The sequence below is a fragment of the Pelodiscus sinensis genome, chromosome 3, assembly GCF_052426305.1.
Source record: "Pelodiscus sinensis isolate ZL-2025 chromosome 3, ASM5242630v1, whole genome shotgun sequence".
Classification (NCBI taxonomy): domain Eukaryota; kingdom Metazoa; phylum Chordata; order Testudines; family Trionychidae; genus Pelodiscus; species Pelodiscus sinensis.
The window spans coordinates 1,301,080-1,324,808 of NC_143054.1; the positions used below are offsets into that span (position 1 = coordinate 1,301,080).

The 23,729-nt window shown below is 64.5% G+C and overlaps 1 protein-coding gene across 2 annotated transcripts in view; it reads left to right on the forward strand.

Moving 5' to 3' along the window:
* KIF3C (kinesin family member 3C) overlaps positions 1-9,752 on the forward strand; it is a 32,582-nt gene extending 22,830 nt beyond the window's left edge. The window contains exons 6-8 of one of the 2 annotated variants that reach the window (XM_075923196.2): positions 1,191-1,296; positions 3,833-4,008; positions 7,323-9,752. In XM_075923196.2, the coding sequence (XP_075779311.2) occupies positions 1,191-1,296; positions 3,833-4,008; positions 7,323-7,416 (376 nt within the window). In that variant the 3' untranslated portion in view covers positions 7,417-9,752. The remainder of the gene's footprint in view (positions 1-1,190; positions 1,297-3,832; positions 4,009-7,322) is intronic. The other variant, XM_075923197.2, reaches the window with a different exon arrangement.
* Positions 9,753-23,729: the final 13,977 nt, after the last annotated feature.

A 23,729-nucleotide genomic window follows, 5' to 3' on the forward strand; every position in this document is an offset into this window, starting at 1 on the left:
GGGGCAGCAGGGGTGGAGCAGGGTGGGGCTGGGGCAGCACAGGATGGAGCAGGGCGGGGCTGGGGAGGAGGGGCGGAGCGGGGCAGGAGGGGTGGAGCAGGGCGGGGCTGGGGCAGGATGGGCAGGGCGGGGCTGGGGCGGGGCAGGGCAGGATGGAGCAGGGCGGAGCGGGGCAGGAGGGGTGGAGCAGGGCGGGGCTGGGGCAGGATGGGCAGGGCGGGGCTGGGGCAGGATGGGCAGGGCGGAACGGGGCCGGGGCAGGAGGGGCGGGGCGGGGCCGGGGCAGGGAGGGGCGGGGCAGGGCCAGGGAGGAGGGGCGGAGCGGGGCAGGAGGGGCGGGGCAGGGCCAGGGCAGGAGGGGCGGAGCAGGGTGGGGCCGGGGCAGGCGGGACGGGGCAGGGACGGGGAGGAGGGGCAGTGAGGGGCAGGAGGGGCGGAGCAGGGCGGGGCTGGGGCAGGGCCGGGGAGGACGGGCGGAGCGGGGCAGGGCGGGGCCGAGGCAGGACGGGTGGAGCAGGGCGGGGCCGGGGCAGGACGGGTGGAGCAGGGCGGGGCCGGGGCAGGTGGGGCGGAGCAGGGCGGGGCCGGGGCAGGAGGGGCGGAGCAGGGCGGGGCCGGGGCAGGAGGGGCGGAGCAGGGCGGGGCCGGGGCAGGTGGGGCGGAGCAGGGCGGGGCCGGGGCAGGAGGGGCGGAGCAGGGCGGGGCCGGGGCAGGTGGGGCGGAGCAGGGCGGGGCCGGGGCAGGTGGGGCCCTTTCTGAGGCGGGGGGTTGTTCTGGCTGGCGGAGCTGTGTGTGCACCCGGCTGGTGGTGCGGTGGCTGCGGGACAGGGGGGCCCACGCCCAGCGGCATGGCCCCGGCGGTTGCTGCCCTCCCACGCCAGGAGAGCGCAGCACGTGCTGGCTCAGGAGCCCCGGGGGCTGGGCTCTGGCGTCTGCGGCCCCCGCGCTGCGCAGCCAAACCTTTCCAGCCTGGCTCCTTGGGCGCCTGGTGGAGCGAGAGGGGAGCCGAGGGGGGAGCCGAGGGGGGAGCCGCGCTGCCGAAATGTCCGTGTGTCCGGGGAGCCGAGGGGGGAGCCGAGCTGCCGAATGTCCGTGTGTCCGGGGAGCCGTGCTGCCGAATGTCCGTCTGTCCGGGGAGCCGAGGGGGGACCGACTTGGCGGGTGACGTCTCCTTGTGCCTGTCTCCTCAGCAGCAGCCAGATGAAGAAGCGGCCGACGTCGGCCGTGGGCTACAAGAGGCCCATCAGCCAGTATGCGCGGGTGGCCATGGCCATGGGGTCCCACCCCAGATACCGGGTGAGTGTGGGCCCTGGCGGGGGCGGGGACCGGTGGCGGCTGGCCCGTGGATGCAGGTGGCGCCGTCGAGGGAACGGCTCCTCCGTTCTCTGGTGCATCGTCCGGCAGCGGGAGGCGCTCGGCTTTGGGTGCGGAGCTGGGGCGAGTCGGCTGGGACCGTGGGTCTCTCAGCCGGGGGGAGGGGTTTTCGTCCGCCTGGTGCCTGAGCACGTTGGCCTGGGAAGAGGAGTTAGCCCCGAGCCGTGCCCGGCTCCTCACAGATTGCATGTCAGAGCCTCTGCCCCACAGCCCTAGAACCTCAGAGCAGCCCCACTGGTCAGACAAAGGTCCATCCAGCCGGGTCCTGTCTGCCCAGCGGCCAGTGCCAGAGGGAGTGAACAGAGCAGGGACTCGCCACCTGGTCCCTCTCCTGTCGCCCATTCCCAGACAAACAAAGGCCAGGGACACAACCCCTACCCAGCCTGGCTAAAGCCATTGATGGACCGAACCTCCATGAATCTTTCTAGCTCTTTTTTCAACCCTGTTAAAGTTCTAGCCTTCACCACATCCTCTGGCGAGGAGTTCCACAGGTTGACAGTGCGCTGAGTGCAGAAAAACTTCTTTGTGTTTGTTTGAAACCTGCTGCCCATTAGTTTCATTTGGTGGCCCCTAGTTCTTATATCGTGGGAATAAGTAAATCACTTTTCCGTATTGACTGTCTCCGCACCACTCCTGATTTTAGAGACCTCTCTCCTATCCCCAGTCGCTTTAACCTCCCCTCATCTGGGACCCGGGCCAACCCCCTCAGCATTTTAGTTGCCCTTCTCTGAACCTTTTCCAATGCTGCCAGCCAAACTCCCCAGCAGTAGCGCCTTGCCCCCCCCCCTTCCCCCCGCCCGGCCCTCTCCTGGGTCAGGACAGGGAACAAAGCGCAGGAACTGGTAAGAAGCATAAGAACATAAGAACGGCCGTACTGGGTCAGCCCGAAGGTCCATCTAGCCCGGGATCCTGTCTGCCGACAGTGGCCAGCGCCAGGTGCCCCAGAGAGGGTGGACCGAAGACAGTGAGCAAGCAGGAAGCTGACGATTTGTGTCGACCACACGACTAGTCGACCGGGCCCCGCTGCGGCTCTGCAGTTTAAACGCTGTAGGGGCCGGGCGGGCAGGGAGCCTGGCTCCTACTACACTCGGGGTGTGTCTAGACTGCAGGGTTTTGTCGACAAAACTATCCCTGCGTCTCCACTGCCGCCGCGTCCTGTGGACACAGCGACGGCGGCAAAGCGCATTCTGCGAGGAATAACGCCTCTTGCCGGCAGCTCCGTGGCCAGGCGGCTATTGCCTGTGCTCCGTCCTTCGCGACACTCCCAGTCGACAGCGCGGCTCTTTCTCGCCTGGCCACAAAGCCTCTGTCAGCAAAAGCCTGGAGTCTAGACGTAGCCTTGCTCTGCAGAGTCCGGGACCCAGCCTGAGCAGGGTCTGAGCAGTCCTGGCTCCCGCCAGGACCCAGACCGCTGCGCCTCTGCCTCCCCTGTCCCCTCGCTGCACGGATGGTGCTGGGGGGAATCTGCTTTTAAGCTGGCTCCCCCCAGCACCGGCTCCTCTCCCCCCTTTCTGCGTCTGATACAGGGTGAGTAGTTGAGTAGTGACTAGACTAGCCGCTTCCATCCCTGGCGGCACCCCGGGCTCCGTGCGCAGCGTGGAGCCAGGGAACAGCGCGGCCCCGGGGCCGGGACTGGCCCAGGGCGGGCTAATGATACCGGGGGGCTGGGCGGGCTGGGCAGGCGACGAGGGAGCGCTCAGCCCCGGGGAGAGGCAACAACCCGGCACCTGGAATAGAGGGCAGCTGAGAGCAAAGCAATTGTGGTTGGAGAAGAGAATTCCGGCTCGCCTGCCAGCCGGCAGGTCCCGTTAGCTCCCCCCGGCAGGAGAGACCCTGCACCCCGGGGGCCGCACGTGGGGCACTTCCCAAGTGGGGGAGCAGCTTCCGTGTGAGGGGAGATTTATGAGACCGGGACTTTGCAGCCAGGGGAAGAGACGACTAAGAGGGGACGTGGAAGAGGAAGTTGTTGCTGGTGGGAGAAAGTGAATAAGGAAGTGTTATTTGCTCCTTCTCACGACACAAGAACCAGGAGCTAGCCAGGGAAAGGAATAGGCAGCAAGTTTAAAACAAACAAAAGGAAGGTTTTTTTCACACAGTGCATGGTCAACCTGTGGAACTCCTCGCCAGAGGATGTTGTGAAGAGCAAGGCTATAACAGGGTTCACTGAAGAGCTAGATACATTGATGGGGATGGGTCTATCAATGGCTGTTAACCAGGCTGGACATGCTCTGAGTGTCTTTAGCCCCAGGTGGGGGGCCGCTGACCCACAGAAAAATCAGCCAGGGGCCCCACACCGGTGAGAAGCCCCTGACCGAGAAGGAGAAAGCCCCTCCCCACATTCCCCTCGCTGGGGGGCAGGCTGTAGATTCTGTGTCTGGGGAGTCTGGCCTCCAGCCGCCCCCTGGCGGAGCCCGCAGTGACTCCGGGCATCGCTCTCGGTTTCTCCCGGGCGGGGCAGGCTGAGAACATCCTGTTCCTGGAGCTGGACCTCTCCCCGCCGGCCGTGTTTGAGTTCGAGCTGACCGGGGACCCGGGCGAGCAGGACCCGCGAGCGCAGCACCTGGAGAGACTGATGCGCCTGGACAGCCTGCTGGAGCGGCCGGCGGCCTCCCGCGTCAGGAAGTCCCGATCCTGGTGAGTGCTGCTGGCGCCTGGAGGAGGGGCCCAGGGGAGGCGGGACGCCCTGGCCTGGAGGAGGGGCCCAGGGGAGGCGGGACGCCCTGGCCTGGAGGAGGGGCCCAGGGGAGGCGGGACGCCCTGGCCTGGAGGAGGGGCCCAGGGGAGGCGGGACGCCCTGGCCTGGAGGAGGGGCCCAGGGGAGGCGGGACGCCCTGGCCTGGAGGAGGGGCCCAGGGGAGGCGGGACGCCCTGGCCTGGAGGAGGGGCCCAGGGGAGGCGGGACGCCCTGGCCTGGAGGAGGGGCCCAGGGGAGGCGGGACGCCCTGGCCTGGAGGAGGGGCCCAGGGGAGGCGGGACGCCCTGGCCTGGAGGAGGGGCCCAGGGGAGGCGGGACGCCCTGGCCTGGAGGAGGGGCCCAGGGGAGGCGGGTCGCCCTGGCCTGGAGGAGGGGCCCAGGGGAGGCGGGACGCCCTGGCCTGGAGGAGGGGCCCAGGGGAGGCGGGACGCCCTGGCCTGGAGGAGGGGCCCAGGGGAGGCGGGACGCCCTGGCCTGGAGGAGGGGCCCAGGGGAGGCGGGACGCCCTGGCCTGGAGGAGGGGCCCAGGGGAGGCGGGACGCCCTGGCCTGGAGGAGGGGCCCAGGGGAGGCGGGACGCCCTGGCCTGGAGGAGGGGCCCAGGGGAGGCGGGACGCCCTGGCCTGGAGGAGGGGCCCAGGGGAGGCGGGACGCCGGGGGCACGGGGCGGGCGCAGCTCGGAGGCCCGCCCTGGCCTGGCAGGGAAGAGCTTACGCCCAGCAGCACTCGAAGGAGGAGCCCGGCTCGGTGCTTGCCCCTGGGGCGTCTTGCGGAGACTCAGTGAGGAAGCTCCAGGCACGGAGAGAAACGCGTCCCGCTGGTCCCCGCGCTAGGGGCCATCTCCTGCTGGCCTGGGGCAAGGGACGGGCTCCCTGTACCACTGTCACAGAACCATGGGATGGAAGGGCCCTTGAGAGGCCATCGGTCCAGTTCCTGCCCTGCCAGCAGGGCCCAGCACTAGCTAGGCCACCCCCGACAGGTGTGTCCAACCTGCTCTGAAATATCCCCGGGGACGGGGATTCCACAACCCCCGGCAACTCATCCCAGTGTCTCACACCCTGGCGGGCAGGACGCTTCTCCTCCCGCCCAACCTCAACCTCCCGCGCTGCAGTTTAAGCCCCTTGCTTCCTGGCCTGTCCTCAGAGGCCACAGAGACACATTGTTCTCTCTCCTCCCCCTGACACCCTTTTAGACACCTGAAAACGGCTCTCATGCCCCCTCACTCTGCTCCTTTCCAAACTAAACCAGCCCAGTTCCTTCAGCCTTCCCTCGTGGGGCCATTTCTCCACATCTTTCCTGAAACACGGAGCCCAGAACTGGACACAATCCTCCAGCTGAGGCCCAACCAGCGCAGAGCAGAGCGGGAGAACGACTCCTCGTGTCTTGCTCATAACACGCCTGTTACTGCAGCCCAGAGTCAGGTTTGCTTTTTGTGCAACAGCATCACCCTGCTGACTCCTATTCAGCTTGTGGTCCTCTCTGACCCCTAGATCCCTTTCCGCAGGGCTCCTCCCTAGACAGTCGCTTCCCATTCGGTGTGTGCGACACGGATTGTTCCTCCCTAAGTGGAGCACTTTGCATGTGTCCTTATTAAACTTCATCCTGTTTACCTCAGACCATTTCTCCAGATCAGTTTGAATTTTGACCCTTTCTCCAAAGCACTTGCAACTGCTCCCAGCTTGGGATCCTCTGCAAACTTAATAAGTGCACTCTCTATGCCAATATTTAAATCGTACATTTGTGATCGCCTCATCTCTAAAAAGCTACATTGGCATTAGAAAAGGTTCAGAGAAGGGCAACTAAAATGATGAGGGGTTTGGAACGGGTCCCATATGAGGAGAGATTAAAGAGACTTGGACTTTTCAGCTTGGAAAAGTGGAGACAAAGGGGGGATATGCTAGAGGTCTATAAAATCATGAGTGGTGTGGAGAGGGTGAATAAAGAAAAGTTATTTACTTGTTCCCATAATATAAGAACTAGGGGCCACCACATGAAACGAATAGGCAGCAGGTTTAAAACAAACCAAAGGAAGTTTTTCTTCACTCAGTGCACAGTCAACCTGTGGAACTCCTTGCTGAGGGATCATAGAATCATAGAACTAGAAGAGACCTCAGAGAGTCATCAAGTCCAGCCCCCTGCTCAAGGCAGGACCAATTCCAACTAAATCAACCCGGCCAGGGCTGTGTCAAGCTGAGACTTAAACACCTCTAGGGATGGAGACTCCACTACTTCCCTAGGTAACCCATTCCAGTGCTTCACCACACTCCTAGGGAAATAGTTTTTCCTGATATCCAACCTGGACCTCTCCCACCACAACTTGAGACCATTGCTCCTTGTTCTGCCATCTGTCACTACTGAGAACAGCCTCTCTCCAGCCTCTTTGGAACCTCCCTTCAGGAAGTTGAAGGCTGCTCTCAAATCCCCCCTCACTCTTCGCTTCTGCAGACTAAACAGACCCAAGTCCCTCAGCCTCTCCTCATAAGTCATATGCTCCAGCCCCCGAATCATTTTGGTTGCCTCCGCTGGACCCTCGAGGAGGCTGTTGTCAAGTCACAGGGGCATTGTGCCCTACCGGGTTGTGGATTCACTTCAGGACAGAGTCGATTGGGGATAGATTGCTGCTTTTATTAATCTTGCTACAAAGACAAACGCAATACTGCCGAATGATTACACAGCTGCTCCAAAACACAAATCTCACCACCGCACTACCGTTACAGGCGTAATACTGGCACATGCACAGCTACTGCAAGCTAATCCAAATCATTAGCAGAGGCAAAGCGATACATGCAAATGAGCAACGGGCACTTGGAAATGCTTACGCCCCTTCGGGTCTGCGGGGCGTCCCGTTCCGGTCACCTCGCACCAGGCCGCAGTGCACGTGGCTCCCTTGTGAGGGAAAAGGTCCCTGGTGGAACCCCCCGAGGGGCAGGGCCCCCGGCAGGTGTTCGACTCTGGCTGTTCACCGGGTGCACGTCCCCGGTCCAGCGCCAGTCTTATCACTCCTATGGGCTGAGACCGCTTGCTCTGCCCGTCCAGCACGACTGAGCTGCTAATAGCTCCTCTCTGAGCACGTGGCTCCTTATGCACTGACAGATGTGTGGGCGCATGAGCGTCTGTGGGCCGAGCCCCACTTGGTCAGACGCGTGCAGTGGAAATCCCAGAGGCGGGAAGAAATATAGAGGCGTAAGGAAAGTGGGGGGGTTGGATACCGAGACCAGAGACCAGTTCTTCTCTTTTTCTCGTCCCCCTCGCAGGTGCCAGACGCCCCGGTCGCTGCCCCCCTCAACAACTCACGTTTCCCTGGCGCCTGCACCCCCGCACCCCCCCGCCATGCCGGCACAGGAGTGACGCCCGGAGCCCGGCCCTGCCCTCGCCGCACCGCCAGGCCGCCGCCCCGCATCGGCTGCTTCGGAAAGCGCCCGGCCGGGAAGGGGATCGCCGCCGGCAGCTGCCCCCCCGCCTCGTCTTGTCCGGCTACTTCTCGTGTGTGTGTGCTCGTGCGACACGCGGCGCCCCTCCCCCCGGACCTGCCACCGTATTTATTTCTCTATTTATTTAGTTGGGGGGCGCCGGCAGATTTCAGCCCCTCCCCGCGGGTGCTGCGCTTTCCTGGCGCCCGGCCGTCCTGGCGCCCGGCGGGAGCAGCGCGGGGGCCTCGCTCTCGGCGGTGTGAGAGGAGGCCAGGCTCCCACAGATGCCCGGGCTGACGGCCAGGCCTTGCGCTTGCTGGCCACGGACAAAGGGGCCCTTTGGCCCCGCGCCCGCCACTCCCTGTGTGCTGGGCACTGCTGCCACCCGGGGAGGAAGGAGCCAGGCCAAGGCCGCCGGGGAGCTACGGCTGCTGGGCCTCGGGTCCCAACGGCGCCCTTTGGCGAGGGCGGGGCCCCGTGCCGACGCTGGCGCGGTTCCCGGAGAGCTCGGGACGGGGCAGGCCGCCGGGGGCCCCACACTTATGGACTCGTGGGCAGGTCGCACGTGGGGGGCCGGGTCCACGGGGAAGCGGTTTGCCTGGTTCACTCCGCTGGGCTGAGACGGTCCTGCCGCCGGGGCGGCGAGCAGCACCCGAGGGCTGGTCCCAGCGAGTGCTCTGTGCCCAGGGCCAGGGAGCTCGGGGCTTGGAGCCTTCGGCCCCTGTGGCCACTTCCCGCTCCTCGCCCGGCCCGGCTGTGCGGGGTCCGCGGTCGGGGGCGCCCCAGCCTGGGATCTACCCCAGCTCCGCAGCCGCCCCCGCCTCCGGCAGCACGGCGGAGCCCTGGGCTCTTTGGGGGGGCAGCCCCGCCCGTGCCTGCTGGGACCTGCGGGTCCTGTGGCCACGCGCCTCTTCCGAGCTGAGGGCAGCGGCTGCTTTCTCCCCGGTGCGGGGAGGCCCCAGCCAGGCAGCAGGGAGCTGCCACGTGGGGCTGGCTCTGGCCCCTGCTTCTGCTTCTGCCTCTGCTGGGGCAGGCCGGCTCTGGCTCCTGCCCCGCCTGCCGTGGCCGGGAGGGAGGGGTGCGGGCAAGGCTGGCGAGGGAAGGCTGGACGCTGGCTCTGGGGTGGGGGAAGAGCTCCTGGCAGCCTGAGGAAGCACGTCCCGCTGGTGGCCACGGACCCGCCCTCCGCCAGGGATGTGGCTGGGTCCCAGGGGCACCGTCCCCGCCCCCAGAACCAGCCTGAGCGAGCGGAGGCGGCTGCAGAACGGCTCCTCCTGCCCGCCGGACTCCCGCGAGCACGCTGCACGGCTCTGCGCCAGGCACGCGGGTCCCCTCCAGCTCCTGCCCCGCCCTTCTGAGGGCTCCGGGCCGGGTGTGCAGGGGCCCGGCCCCGGGGCTCGCCAGGCCGAGGGCTCTCCCAGCCGCCGGGGCGCCGCACAGCCAGACGGAGACCCTCGTGATGGGGCCCATGTGCCAACCCTGCTGCTGACTCCCCGGAGGTTGGGGGTTGGACACGGACACTTGGGGGTCACGTCTTGGAGCGTGGGCGTTTCCAGGTTCAGCCCCCGATGGCTGGCGAGCGGCCGCGCCGTGGTTTGCATGCGCGCCGGGCTGCGGCGCCGCTTTGACACCCCTCCTGCGCGCGGACAGCGGGGATCTTGCACTCGCTGCCGCCAGTACCCTCAGCACACGGCCGAGACGGGCCCTCACTAAACACCCCGGGCCCGAGAGGAGAGCCAGGGAGCTCGCAGCGGGCTCTGCCCTCTGCCTCGGCAGGACAGGCCGGTCGCTCCCCAGCCGCACTGGGCTGCTGCAGCAACCTGGGGCGCCTGTTGCCGTTCGGTGTCCGCGGGCGAGTGTGCGAGCGAGTGTGCGAGCGAGTGTGCTTGTCGCCCCAGGGACTAGTTCCTTTCCGTGCGAGCAACGACAGGGCAAATTCCAGAGGGGTTAGCAGGTTGGGTTTTTGACTTTGATCAGCTGATTGGCTGGCCAGGGGAGGGCCTTGATTAGGACCAAATTTTTGTGCCTGTTGTTACGGTGATTTTATTTAGGAATCAGAAGTTGAGTGTCTGGTGGCCGCCCTGGTCGCTCTCTCCGGAGGCGTGCGCGGACATGCTCTCAGCCTCGGGACGTTGCACACCCCGGCCCGGCCCTTGTCCTCGTCCCCCGGCTTCAGGCGGGCGCGTCGGCGCCGGAAGGGCGCTTGGGTGCGGTGCTGCACCCTGCAACATGCCAACCAGGACAACAATAAAGGACGCGCATCACTGCAAAGAACGCTGCCGCCTCCTTCCTTGGTTTGCTTTGGCCAGGTGGGCCCCCAGCATCGGGGCAGGGCGCCCCAAACCAACCCCTGCAGAACGGCTGCAGCCAGCTCGGGGCAGGGGGCTGAGGCTGCAGCACCAATGCCGAGAGCCAGGCCGTGGGATTAGGCTGCCAGGCTCCGCCGTCCCTTCGCAACGGGCCCGCTAACCACACGGTGCTGCAGCGTCTGCTGGGGCGCCCTGGAGTGCGGCTGGGGGAGCCCGAGCCCTGCCCCCTGCAACGCGGGGCAAGGAGCCACCAGGGGTGACAGCGAAGAGCAGGAGGGGTCGGGAGGTGCCTGGGCACAGCAGGGAGACACGACTGGCTGGATTCAGGGCGCAGCAGGGTCAGGGCAGCTAGAGCCTCCTGCCACGTGCCTAGAACACTGCGTTTAGCCGCCAGCCCCGTGGGTCCCAAACAGCATCGCGCCCCCTTTGGATTTCTGAGAACCCTCCCCCCACACACCATGGAGGGAGAATTGATGGGGGGAGGGGGGCTGGGTCATCTCATGCCCCCCCAGTTTGGAAACCCGGGGTCTAACCAAGTGTCTGCCTGGCCAGTTCTTGCCTCACCCCACCCTGGCCAGCAGTGTCACTGGCTCCGCTCCCCCGGGGCTCCCTCCACGAATTTCTAGTGAAGTTGTCACAGCCCTTTGCTTCGTTGGGGAAACAAGCCAAGGGACGCCAGCCCCCTAGTCCCGGCTCAGCCCAGCGGCTCGTCTTCCTGGTCCCGGCCATGTTCATCCTGCTTGCGCTGGGCTGGGCAGCCCTTCCTTGCACGGGCGGGCCGGCTTCCCGCCTCTGCCACACCAACCTGCCCTGCTGCATACTTTGCTAACATTGGCCTGTCCAATGCAGCCCCACCTGGGTGTCTGTAATGGGACTAGGCCCTAAGGCCAACAGGGCCATAGAGAAGTCCTCCAGGCAGCTAGAGAGGCTAGGAGGAAACCAGCCAATTAGGGAACAGGAGGGATTATATAAGAGGAGCTGCAGAACTCGCAGCAGCTTGATAGCAGCCCAGACCCTGAAGGGAGAAAGTCTGGGCAGGTGGGCAGGGAAATCGGCGGCTGACAGCGCCAGGGAGAGCTGAGAACGGGGAGCTCTTGAGAGACTGCAGAAGTGTGATAGGGCCCTGCAGGAAGGGCGAGGACTTGTCTCCAGGAGAGGGAGCCCTGGGGGCACCACTCTCAGCCTGAGGCAGTGGCTTTGAACAAAGAGATGCTCTACAGAGGGCACGGGGAGGGGCCCCCGGTTGGAGGCCTGTGGGACTCGGCTGGAGGGCTGCCCGAGTGAGGAACCTGCACTTGGCCAAATGGTGCTCGCATGAGGTGGGTGCTGACCCCGCTGCAGAGACTCAGTCGTCCTGGGATCAAGCAGCCGCTCAGGACTCGCTCCTCCTGCCATTTCCCCAGCTTGCAGCAGGAATTCCTGGTACTCCCCAAGTGCCGGCCTTGGCCAGTGTCATGCGAAACTTCCTCCAGGCCCACACGCCTGCCAGGGCTGTCTGCGTGGTGGGGCGGGCCGACCCGCCCGCTAGCGCTAACGCTGCCAGCCTGGAGTCCTCAGCCCTCTCCGGCGTGATAGCCGGGTCCCAGGCCGCTGGGGCCGGGGGGCTCAAAGACGAGCGGCTGTCGGCGGGATCCAGTCCCGAGGGATTTCACTCGAACCCGGGTGTCCTCACTAGTTCCAAACCCCGCGGCCACGAGATTCACGCTGAGGTGCTCAAGTGAGGCTGCGAGGCAGCGAGCTGGTTTTCAGAGATGCCACTTCTGCTACCCCTGAGCACGTCAAGCCAACCGCTGGGCCGAAAGGGCTGGGGGCAGGTCCGTGGAGGCTCAGCCAGGCTGGGCAGGGCTGGTGTGTCGGGTGAGGAATGGGCGGGGGGAGCCTGAGGATTCCCTCTTCTTTCTGTTCCCTCCCTCCGGGGCACCTGGCACTGGCCGCTGTGGGCACCCTGGGCCGGATGGGCCTTTGGTCTGCCCCAGCCTGGCCGCTCGGCTGCCCGGTGACCAGCCCACGACACGGGAGCCGAGTGCGAGGGGCCCTGGCAGGGCGCGCTGTGGGCAGCCGGTCCAGCAGCACACACGGGCACGTGCAGGCTGGGGAAGCTGAGCAAACGGCCATGCCTGGTGGGCGGCGCTCGTGAGGACACCCCAAAGCTGGCACGGCCGGGCGCGCGGAAGGCGCTGACCCTACGGGGTGTGATCACCGGGCACACGCCCTCCCTGCAGTCCACCGGACGATGCCCAGACGACTCGGGTGTGGAGAGGCATTGGCAGGTCACTGCTTAGAAAGGTCGCGGCCGGGTCCGTCTGGGGGGTCACGGCCGGGTGGGCGGGTCCATCTGAGGGTCGCGGCCGTGGGGGCGGGTCCTTCTGGGGGGTTGCGGGTGGGTGGGTCCGTCCGGGGGGGTCATGGCTGGGGGGGGTGGGTTTGTCCGGGGGGGGTTAAGGCTGGGTGGGCAGGTCTGTTTGGGAGATCTCTGCCAGGCAGGTGGGTCTATCCGGGGGTCGCTGCCAGGTGGGCGGGTCCATCCGGGGGGAAGTCCGTCCGGGGGGGGTCGCGGCCGGGCGGGCGGGTCTGTTCGGGGGGGGTTGCAGCCGGGCGGGTCCTTCCGGGGGGGGGGGGGTCGCGGCCGGGCGGGTCCGTCCGGGGGGGTCATGGCTGGGGGGTGGGTTTGTCCGGGGGGGGTTAAGGCTGGGTGGGCAGGTCTGTTTGGGAGATCTCTGCCAGGCAGGTGGGTCTATCCGGGGGTCGCTGCCAGGTGGGCGGGTCCATCCGGGGGGGAAGTCCGTCCGGGGGGGGGTCGCGGCCGGGCGGGCGGGTCCGTTCGGGGGGGGGTTGCGGCCGGGCGGGTCCTTCCGGGGGGGGGGGGTCGCGGCCGGGCGGGTCCGTCCGGGGGGGGTCGCGGCCGGGCGGGCGGGTCTGTCCGGGGGGGGGTCGCGGCCGGGCGGGTCCGTCCGGGGGGGGTCGTGGGCGGGCGGGCCGGTCTGTCTCCGTGGGAGCCGGGCAGTGCGGCGAGCAACGTGTAGAACGCGTCTGGCTACCGAGGCGGGTCGCCATGGCCACAGGGCCTCGCTGGGCTCCCCGGCGTGGTGTGCCACGTTTCCCAGCCCCGGCGGTGGCGTGCCACGTTTCCCAGCCCCGGCGGTGGCGTGCCACGTTTCCCAGCCCCGGCGGTGGCGTGCCACGTTTCCCAGCCCCGGCGTGGCGTGCCACGTTTCCCAGCCCCGGCGTGGCGTGCCACGTTTCCCAGCTCCGGCGGTGGCGTGCGCAGTGGCGCGCTGTGACGCCCCGGTGTCAGGCGCGAGCCGCCCGGGCGCCCCGGTGCTCAAGCCGGGCCCAGGTCCCGTCCCGCTCCGTGCCCGTTTCCCGAGGGCGATGCCTCCGTCACTTGGCCGAGAGCAGAGGCTGCGGGCTGGCCAGGAGGCAGGTGTTCTGCTTGTCAGACGCACCTGGGATCTTTCCTGGGGGAGAGCAGTCGCCCCGGTTTACGACAACCGCATAGAAATCGGCGCACGTGTCACTCGCACACACAGGTCCCGCAGCGGCCGCTCTGCCACCGCTCCCGCCAGCCCAGTGGCCCCCGCGCTTGGACAGGGGCGAGGAGCCGGGCTGTGCCAGGCACGGCTCAATGCTCCGTGTACGGCAGGACGGAAGCCGAGCTTGATCGCGACACTCTGGCTTTTGGAGCCCGGCGCCCCAGCTGCCGTCCCGGGGCTGTGCGGGGCACGCGGGACACGTCGGACTGCTGGTGGGTGTTTACCTCGAGGGGGCTCCCGTTGTCGTGCTCCGTCAGATGCTGGGAGGGCTGCAGCTGGTTCATCCCGTTCACACGTGTGCGCCTTTGCTCTAGGGTCCCCGGCCTGCCCCCTTCGGCCGGCCTGCCTTTGGCTGCGTTCACAGCTCCGTGCTAGCCATTCTGCCCAGCGGATGCTGGCGTCTTCGGTCTCTGTCTTCACGCGCCTCTGCGAAGGACAGCTCGTCCCGAGGCAGCTGTGTCCCCTCCCGAGGAACAGGCAGGATCTCTCGCAGACTTACAAAGTGAAGAAGGACCAACTGATTCTAGAAGCAACGTCTTCCTACCGGTAATTCCTCACACACAACAGATCTTTCAATGCTATAAAACACAGCTTCTGAAAGCCCATCTCTAGAGCTCCCCAAAAGCAGCCATGAAATACAGCCCGTGTCACTGCTGCTGTGTGTCAGGCCTGCCCAGGTGCGCGGTGGGACACGCGCCGGTCGGCCTCGGCTCCGTGTCCCCGGTCCCTGGAGCTGGCTGTGTGGGCAGCTCTGCCGCTTGTTCGGTTCCGTCCTGCGAGTCCAGAGCCCGGGGTGAGTCCCAGCGAGCGGGCGGAGCGAGGCCGTCCAGAGTCCGAAGGACCCGGGTGAGGAAACGCGCCGGCCGCAGCCTGCTGCTATGGATCCGTCTGGGGAAGGGTTATGCAGTTACACGCCCTCCCCCTTGCTCTCAGATGAGCAGTGGCCTCTCCCCGGCTCTGCGAGGTCTAGCCCAGCCCCGGGTAGAAGCGTGCGCCTGGTCCCGCCAGGAGAGCCCGGCCCGGGCGCGCACACCATGGCCCGAGGAGGAAACTCTGCACGGACCCTTCATGCGCAGCAAGGAAGCTCGTTTGGTTTTGTCGTGTGCCGCTCCCTGGCCTGGGGCAGTGGTGACCCCCCGTGGACTTTCTCCCGCCTTACGGCTCCCCGCAAAGCCTGCGAGATCCCTCTTGCTGGCTGCCTGGATCTTCTTCTCTCAAGTCCCATTCTCGACTTCCACCTGCTGCTCTGTGGCGCTCCTTTGTGCTTCTCTCACTTCTTACGCCCTTAGTCACCGTCCCTGGCCCCTCCTGCCCCGCTTGCACTCTGCCCTGGGCTCGCTCTTCAGTGGGGGGCCCTCTCTGCTCCCATGCCAGCTGTCACGTTACTGGATTTTGAGGGGAGCAGCTCGATCACTGCTGCACCCATGGGGGGAGGGGTGTTGGCCCCAAAAGTTGGTACAAAGGGGGCTATGTGAGGTGTCAAACAAAAGCTTATTGTCTACGGATTCTGCATCTGCTCTTCATTTATTGGTATAATGTCTGTGTGGAGTTATAATCCTGTGCTCTGGATGGAGACTGGAAGTTTCTTTGTATGTGGTTGAGCAGTGGGCGAGAAAAGCTCAGCCTGTGGACATGCTAATTAGCAAGGCTCCAGGGACAATAGATCTCTTAAGTACCAGAGACCCATCTGGGAAGGAATCTAGGTGCCTGGCCACTGACCATGTGACTGTCTCCAGCTTGGAAGAAGCTGGGGGGAGGAGGGGATATAAATATGCCATGTGGCCGACTCCATGTTGGTGCTCAGCTCAGCTCTTCATCCCAGATGCAAGAGTGCAGGGATCAATGAGCCAGGAAGAACTGTGGACCCATCCTGACATAGGATGTGCACCAAAGACTTTTAAGCCAGCAGCTATAACATCTCTGCTACGAGCCTGCATCGAGAACTGGGAGATTCGATGCATGTCATGTATGATACTTTAGCAACCTTACTCTCAGGCTGTGTCTAGACTGGCCACTTTTTCCGGAAAATCAGCCGCTTTTCTGGAAAAACTTGCCAGCTGCCTACACTGGCCGCTTGAATTTCCGCAAAAGCACTGACGATCTCATGTAAGATTGTCAGTGCTTTTGCGGAAATACTATGCTGCTCCCGTTCGGGCAAAAATCTTTTTCCAAAAAACTTTTGCGCAAAAGGGCCAGTGTAGACAGCAGAGATTTGTTTTCCGCAAAAAAGCCCCGATCGAGAAAATGGCTACGGACGCCTAGTTCCTGTGCTATGAGACGGACCGGACCACACGTCCTGATTTACTCTGAGTGTATCAGCTTCTGTCACGTCCCCCCTTTGCCGCCTCTTTTCCGAGCTGCAACGTCCCAGTCGTATTCATCTTGCCTCACACCCAAACCCCTCATCAGTTTTGTTGCCCGTTTGAGTCCCTTTTCCAATGCCAATGGGTCTGTTTTTGAGACGGAGCAGCCACGTCTGCAAGCATGCGAGCGTACCATGGCTGTGTGGCCGTATGACACTTCCTGTTTCATGTAGCCCGCCCTTAATGATTCCCGCCGTTCTGTTTTGGCGGCTGCTGCACAGAGCACTACCCACAATGACACCCACCTCTAGGTCCTGAGAGGTAGCAGGTAACTTCGACCCCATCATTTTATATGTAGAATCGGGATTGTTTTCCAGTGTGGCTCTAGCCACAAGCTTTCTGCCTCTTACCGCTGGTCGCTAAGATGCCGCAGAAAGAATTTGGCTGGCGATCCTGTCGCTCCCAGGACCATCGAAATGCAGGGCTGCAAGCACCCGTGAGGAGGCCTTGTGAATCATTCCTGAGGCTGAGCAGAATCCTGTTTGCCGGCTGGATTGGTGCTGGCTGCCCAATGAGTAAATACTTGCAAGTACCAGCAAAGTCAGCTCATGTGGTTCATGCCTAGAGGGAGCTGGAGCCGGGTGTCTCACGCAGACAGATTGCTGGTGCCAGAGAGACGTTGACACTTTTCTAACTACATCCACTCTTCTGAAAATAAAGCTGAAATGCCAGGCTTCCTTCACGCGACGTGCGGGCTCTGCAGCCAGAAGGGAACACGGTGCTAATCTAATCCGACCTCCTGCAGAACGTAGGGTGAAGAGCATCCCCAAAGCGATTCCTCTGGGAGCTAGAGCAGCCCTTTTGGAGAGACACCCAGCCTCCGTTTAAAAATGCCAAGGGAGGGAGAACCCACCTGTAGGAGAAAGCGAGGGCCTGACGCAGGGCCTGGTGCGTGAACCACGTAAGCAAGATTTACAGTGTGATAAGAGACAGGCCGTGTCACAAGCAGATGTTCGCCTGCCAGTCGGGGTCTCGGCACTAGAACTGCCCGCATGGATAGAAGCACACGACTCTGGAATACCTGCCACCAGCGCAGGGCAGGGCACCCGCCGATCGCCTGATCCAACAGTCTGAAAGGAGGAGAGAGGGCGGCACAGCGGGCAGGGGAGGTACAAGCCTGGCAGCGGTGTGCGAGCTGAGCTGTAGGGGCACGTCCCAGATTGTTCATGTCAGTCTATAAACACCTCGACTTCACTCCTTGGCCGGCTGCAGGGGCGAGAGTGAAATCCGGCCTCTCAATTAAGCCAGGTCCATTAGAAAATTAGGTCAGTTTTACTATATGGGGTGGGGCGGGGCAGGGGGACCAACAGATTTGCCAGGTCCTTGGGCAAAGTATGGGGAGACCCGCTCCATAGCCCCGGAAGGTTTTCAGGTAGAAGGGGTCACCAAGAGCCTGCCACGCTGCCCCCCCAGCCCTCAGCGCTGCCCGGAGCCTGCCACGCTGCCCCCCAGCCCTCAGCGCTGCCCGGAGCCTGCCACGCTGCCCCCCAGCCCTCAGCGCTGCCCGGAGCCTGCCACGCTGCCCCCCAAGCCCTCAGCGCTGCCCGGAGCCTGCCACGCTGCCCCCCAGCCCTCAGCGCTGCCCGGAGCCTGCCACGCTGCCCCCCCAGCCCTCAGCGCTGCCCGGAGCCTGCCACGCTGCCCCCCAGCCCTCAGCGCTGCCCGGAGCCTGCCACGCTGCCCCCCGAGCCCTCAGCGCTGCCCGGAGCCTGCCACGCTGCCCCCCCAGCCCTCAGCGCTGCCCGGAGCCTGCCACGCTGCCCCCAAGCCCTCAGCACTGCCCGGAGCCTGCCACGCTGCCCCCCAAACCCTCAGCACTGCCCGGAGCCTGCCACGCTGCCCCCCCAGCCCTCAGCGCTGCCCGGAGCCTGCCACGCTGCCCCCCCAGCCCTCAGCGCTGCCCGGAGCCTGCCACGCTGCCCCCAAGCCCTCAGCGCTGCCCGGAGCCTGCCACGCTGCCCCCCCAGCCCTCAGCGCTGCCCGGAGCCTGCCACGCTGCCCCCAAGCCCTCAACGCTGCCCGGAGCCTGCCACGCTGCCCCCCAAGCCCTCAGCACTGCCCGGAGCCTGCCACGCTGCCCCCCCAGCCCTCAGCGCTGCCCGGAGCCTGCCACGCTGCCCCCCAAGCCCTCAGCGCTGCCCGGAGCCTGCCACGCTGCCCCCCCAGCCCTCAGCGCTGCCCAGAGCCTGCCACGCTGCCCCCAAGCCCTCAGCGCTGCCCGGAGCCTGCCACGCTGCCCCCCCAGCCCTCAGCGCTGCCCGGAGCCTGCCACGCTGCCCCCCCAGCCCTGAGCGCTGCCCGGAGCCTGCCACGCTGCCCCCCAAGCCCTCAGCACTGCCCGGAGCCTGCCACGCTGCCCCCCCAGCCCTCAGCGCTGCCCAGAGCCTGCCACGCTGCCCCCAAGCCCTCAGCGCTGCCCGGAGCCTGCCACGCTGCCCCCCCAGCCCTCAGCGCTGCCCGGAGCCTGCCACGCTGCCCCCCAAGCCCTCAGCACTGCCCGGAGCCTGCCACGCTGCCCCCCAAGCCCTCAGCACTGCCCGGAGCCTGCCACGCTGCCCCCCAAGCCCTGAGCGCTGCCTGGAGCCTGCCACGCTGCCCCCCCAGCCCTCAGCACTGCCCGGAGCCTGCCACGCTGCCCCCCCAGCCCTCAGCGCTGCCCGGAGCCTCCCACGCTGCCCCCCAAGCCCTGAGCGCTGCCCGGAGCCTGCCACGCTGCCCCCCCAGCCCTGAGCGCTGCCCGGAGCCTGCCACGCTGCCCCCCAAGCCCTGAGCGCTGCCCGGAGCCTGCCACGCTGCCCCCCCAGCCCTCAGCGCTGCCCAGAGCCTGCCACGCTGCCCCCAAGCCCTCAGCGCTGCCCAGAGCCTGCCACGCTGCCCCCCAAGTCCTGAGCGCTGCCTGGAGCCTGCCACGCTGCCCCCCCAGCCCTCAGCGCTGCCCGGAGCCTGCCACGCTGCCCCCCCAGCCCTCAGCGCTGCCCGGAGCCTGCCACGCTGCCCCCCCAGCCCTCAGCGCTGCCCGGAGCCTGCCACGCTGCCCCCCAAGCCCTCAGCGCTGCCCGGAGCCTGCCACGCTGCCCCCAAGCCCTCAGCGCTGCCCAGAGCCTGCCACGCTGCCCCCCAAGTCCTGAGCGCTGCCTGGAGCCTGCCACGCTGCCCCCCAAGTCCTGAGCGCTGCCTGGAACCTGCCACGCTGCCCCCCGAGCCCTCAGCGCTGCCCGGAGCCTGCCACGCTGCCCCCAAGCCCTCAGCGCTGCCCGGAGCCTGCCACGCTGCCCCCAAGCCCTCAGCGCTGCCCGGAGCCTGCCACGCTGCCCCCCCAGCCCTCAGCACTGCCCGGAGCCTGCCACGCTGCCCCCAAGCCCTCAGCGCTGCCCGGAGCCTGCCACGCTGCCCCCCCAGCCCTCAGCACTGCCCGGAGCCTGCCACGCTGCCCCCCCAGCCCTCAGCACTGCCCGGAGCCTGCCACGCTGCCCCCCCAAGCCCTCAGCGCTGCCCGGAGCCTGCCACGCTGCCCCCAAGCCCTCAGCGCTGCCCAGAGCCTGCCACGCTGCCCCCCAAGTCCTGAGCGCTGCCCGGAGCCTGCCACGCTGCCCCCAAGCCCTCAGCACTGCCCGGAGCCTGCCACGCTGCCCCCCAAGTCCTGAGCGCTGCCTGGTGCCTGCCACGCTGCCCCCCAAGTCCTCAGCACTGCCCGGAGCCTGCCACGCTGCCCCCCAAGTCCTGAGCGCTGCCTGGTGCCTGCCATGCTGCCCTGCAAGGGTGGGGCTGTCACATTATTGGATTTTAAGGGGAGCAGCCAGATCACTGCTGTGCCCACGGGGGGTGGGGGTGTTTGTCCCAAAGTCTGCACAAAGGGGGCCATGTGAGGTGTCAAATGAAAGCTTATGTCCTACTGATTCTGTGCATGACAAGTATCAGAGGGGCAGCCGTATTAGTCTGAATTTGCAAGAACGACAAGGGGTCCTGTGGCACCTTAGAGACGGACAGATTTTTTGGAGTATTAGCATTTGTGGGCAAAGACCCACTTGGTCAGATGCGTATAGTGGAAATTCCAGCGGCAGGTAGAAATATACAGGTGTAAGAAAAGAGTACCAATCAAGAGTAAGGCTGGAGATAATGAGGTCAATTCAGTCAGGGAGAATGAGGCCCACTTCTAGCAACTGATCTGTGTGAACACTAGGGGTATGTCTACACTGCATCCCTAGTTCGAACTAGGGATGCAAATGGAGACAATCGAAGTAGTTAATGAAGCGGGGATTTAAATATCCCGCGCTCCATTAACATGATCTCGCCGGCGTGCTAGTTCGAATCACAGCTGATTCGAACCAGGAAGTGCGCGCCGGGACGCGTTAGTTCGGACTAAAGCCCTTAGTCCGAACTAATGTTACTCCTCATTTTTTGAACTAGGGATGCAGTGTAGACGTACCCTAAGAGAGGAGAAACTGCTTTTGTAGCTGGCTAGCCATTCACAGTCTTTGTTTAATCCTAAAGTGATAGTATCAAATTTACAGATGAACTGTAGCTCAGCAGTTTCTCTTTGAAGTCTGGTCTTGAAGTTTTTTTGCTGCTGGATGGCTACCTTGAGATCTGCTACTGTGTGGCCAGGGAGATTGAAGTGTTCTCCTACAGGTTTTTGTATACAGGCAGTCCCCGGGTTACGTACAAGATAGGGACTGTAGGTTTGTTCTTAAGTTGAATTTGTATGTAAGTCGGAACTGGTACATATTGTAGGGGAAACTCTAGCCAAACATTTCTCCAGAGCTCAGTTTTATTCTCCCACACCTCACTTCCCTCGGTCCTTTATTCTCAAGCTGAGGTGTCTGCTGAGAAGAGCCGCTCCACGTCTCCTTGGTCTGCTGGGGGTGGCGCTACCTTCACATCTCCCTGGTCTGCTGGGGGGAAGCAGCTAGTGCGGGGTTGTCTCATCCCGTTTGTAAGTAGGGATCCGATGTAAGTCGGATCCATGTAACCTGGGGACTGCCTGTACTGCCATTCCTGATATCTGGTTTGTGTCCATTGATTCTTTTACATAGGGGCTGTGTCTACACTGCACCCCTTTTCCAGAAAAGGGATGCAGATTAGACACTTTGGAATAGGCAAATCCGCGGGGGATTTAAATATCCCCCACGGCATTTGCATGAACATGGCTGCCGCTTTTTTCCGGCTTGGGGATAAGCCGGAGAAAAGCGCAAGTCTAGACGTGATTCTCCGGAAAACAAGCCCTTTTCCGGAGGATCTCTTATTCCTACTTCAAAGTAGGAATAAGAGATCCTCTGGAAAAGGGCTTATTTTCTGGAGAATCACGTCTAGACTGGCGCTTTTCTCCGGCAAAACCCCGAGCCGGAAAAAAGCGGCAGCCATGTTCATGCAAATGTCATGGGGGATATTTAAATCCCCCGCGGCATTTGCAATTCCGACTGGTCTCATTAGCATCCCTTTTCCAGAAAGGGGTGCCAATGTAGACACAGCCTTATTGAATACTCAGTCATAAATGACATTATTTTTATTCATCAAACTAAAGAAACTAAAACTTAACTTTTTTTTTTAATTAACAACGAACCTTTACTTAAAAGAACGTATCATGCGATTAAATTAAAACGCAAAGCCACCTTTTTTTGAGACGTTAGGGTGTGCCTGTGTGACAGACCGGGCCGTGTCTGGGCACAGCTGAGGGCGTCCGCTCAGGGCGAATTGCTCAGCTTTGGGGCTCTTTACAGCCCCCTGACTGGTGACCTCTCCAAAAAGGCCACAAACAAGTCCCACAAAGCGCTTCAGCAGCCTGCCTGAAGCCTCACGAGCAAAACCCTCCGACACCCCAGCAATATCCATGCCCCAGATGGCCCTGGGCCTCATACACAGGTGGGGGGTTTTAGCACCCAATCCCCACTACCCCGAACGAGTTCTGTCCGGTTCCAAGAAACCAGCCATAGGTCCCTGGTCAATTTACCCTCTGGATCTTACCCACAAATCACGCCGAGCCAATCCTTTAGCATCTACCATCTAAAGGTTTATTGCTACAAGAAAGAAAAGCCTGAGAGTAAGGTTGTTAAAATACCATACATTACATGCATCGAATCTCCCAGTTCTCGATGCAGGCTCTAGCAGAGATGTTACAGCTGCTGGCTTAAAACTCCTTGTTGCGCATCACAGATCAGGATGGGTCCACAATTCTTTCCGGCCCTTCGATCCCTGCAGTGCTGCCTCTGGGATGAAGTGCTGAGCTGAGTACCAAGATGGAGTCAGCCACATGGCCTCTTTATCCCTCCTTCCTGGTGTCTTCTTGGCTACAGCAGGTCACCTGGCCAGCGGCCTATCCCTGTGCTCCCTGTTGGTAGCCCTTAGGTGTCGGTCACCATTCCCTAGGTGTGTCCTTGGCCCATTGAGAGCCATTGTCCCTAGGGCCTCGCTAATTAGCATGTCCATAGGCCGGGCTCTGCCCAATGCTCAACCACATGCAGAGAGACTCCCAGTCTCCATACAGGTTACAGATTCCTAACTCCACACACAGACATTATACAGATACATGAAGAGCAGATACAGAATCAGAAGAAAGTAGCTTTTGTTTGACCCCTTTGTACCACTTTTGGGGCGAGCACCCCCCCATAGGTGCAGCACTGACCTGGCTGCTCCCCTCACAATACAATAATGTGACAGCCTGGGCTCACCCCCTGCACACGCCTATGCCTGTGTTAGGCCCGGGGCTGACTGTGGCACAGGGAGAGCTGCAGTGTCTGAGGGGTTTTGCTCAAGAGGCTTCCTGCTGGCCAGATTGGCAGCTCAGGCGCTCAGTGTGGCTGGTTTGTGGTCTATTTGGGAAGGTCTCCAGTCGAGGGCTGTAAGGAGCCCTGGTTTGAGCAATTCGCCCTGAGTGGTTGCTGGGTCCCCAGACCCGGCCCAGTCTATCACAGGGACTCACATGAGTGACAGACGGTGGGACGAGGCCGAGGTGAGTGACGGCCGGCAGGGGGGAGGGAGGAGGGCCCAGGTGAGTGACAGCCGGCGGGGCGGGGCCGAGGTGAGTGACAGCCGGCGGGGCGGGGCCCAGGCGAGTGACAGCCGGCGGGGCAGGGCCCAGGCGAGTGACAGCCGGCGGGGCGAGGCACAGGCAAGTGACAGCCGGCGGGGCGGGGCCGAGGCGAGTGACAGCCGGCGGGGCGAGGCACAGGCGAGTGACAGCCGGCGGGGCAGGGCCCAGGCGAGTGACAGCCGGCGGGGCGAGGCACAGGCGAGTGACAGCCGGCGGGGCGGGGCCCAGGTGAGTGACAGCCGGCGGGGCGGGGCCCAGGCGAGTGACAGCTGAGTGGATGGGGCCGAGGTGAGTGACAGCCGGCGGGGCGGGGCCCAGGCGAGTGACAGCTGAGTGGATGGGGCCGAGGTGAGTGACAGCCGGTGGGGCGGGGCCGAGGCGAGTGACAGCCGGCGGGGCGGGGCCGAGGCGAGTGACAGCCGGCGGGGCGGGGCTCAGGTGAGTGACAGCCGGCGGGGCGGGGCCCAGGTGAGTGACAGCCGGCGGGGCCGAGGCGAGTGACAGCCGGCGGGGCGGGGCTCAGGTGAGTGACAGCCGGCGGGGGCGGGGCCCAGGCGAGTGACAGCCGGTGGGGCGGAGCCGAGGTGAGTGACAGCCGGCGGGGCGGGGCCGAGGTGAGTGACAGCCGGTGGGGCGGAGCCGAGGTGAGTGACAGCCGGCGGGGCGGGGCTCAGGTGAGTGACAGCCGGCGGGGCGGGGCCGAGGTGAGTGACAGCCGGCGGGGCGGGGCCCAGGCGAGTGACGCCGGCGGGGCGGGGCCGAGCTGAGTGACAGCCGGCGGGGCGGGGCTCAGGTGAGTGACAGCCGGCGGGGCGGGGCTCAGGTGAGTGACAGCCGGCGGGGCGGGGCCCAGGTGAGTGACAGCCGGCGGGGCCGAGGCGAGTGACAGCCGGCGGGGCGGGGCTCAGGTGAGTGACAGCCGGCGGGGGCGGGGCCCAGGCGAGTGACAGCCGGTGGGGCGGAGCCGAGGTGAGTGACAGCCGGCGGGGCGGGGCCGAGGTGAGTGACAGCCGGTGGGG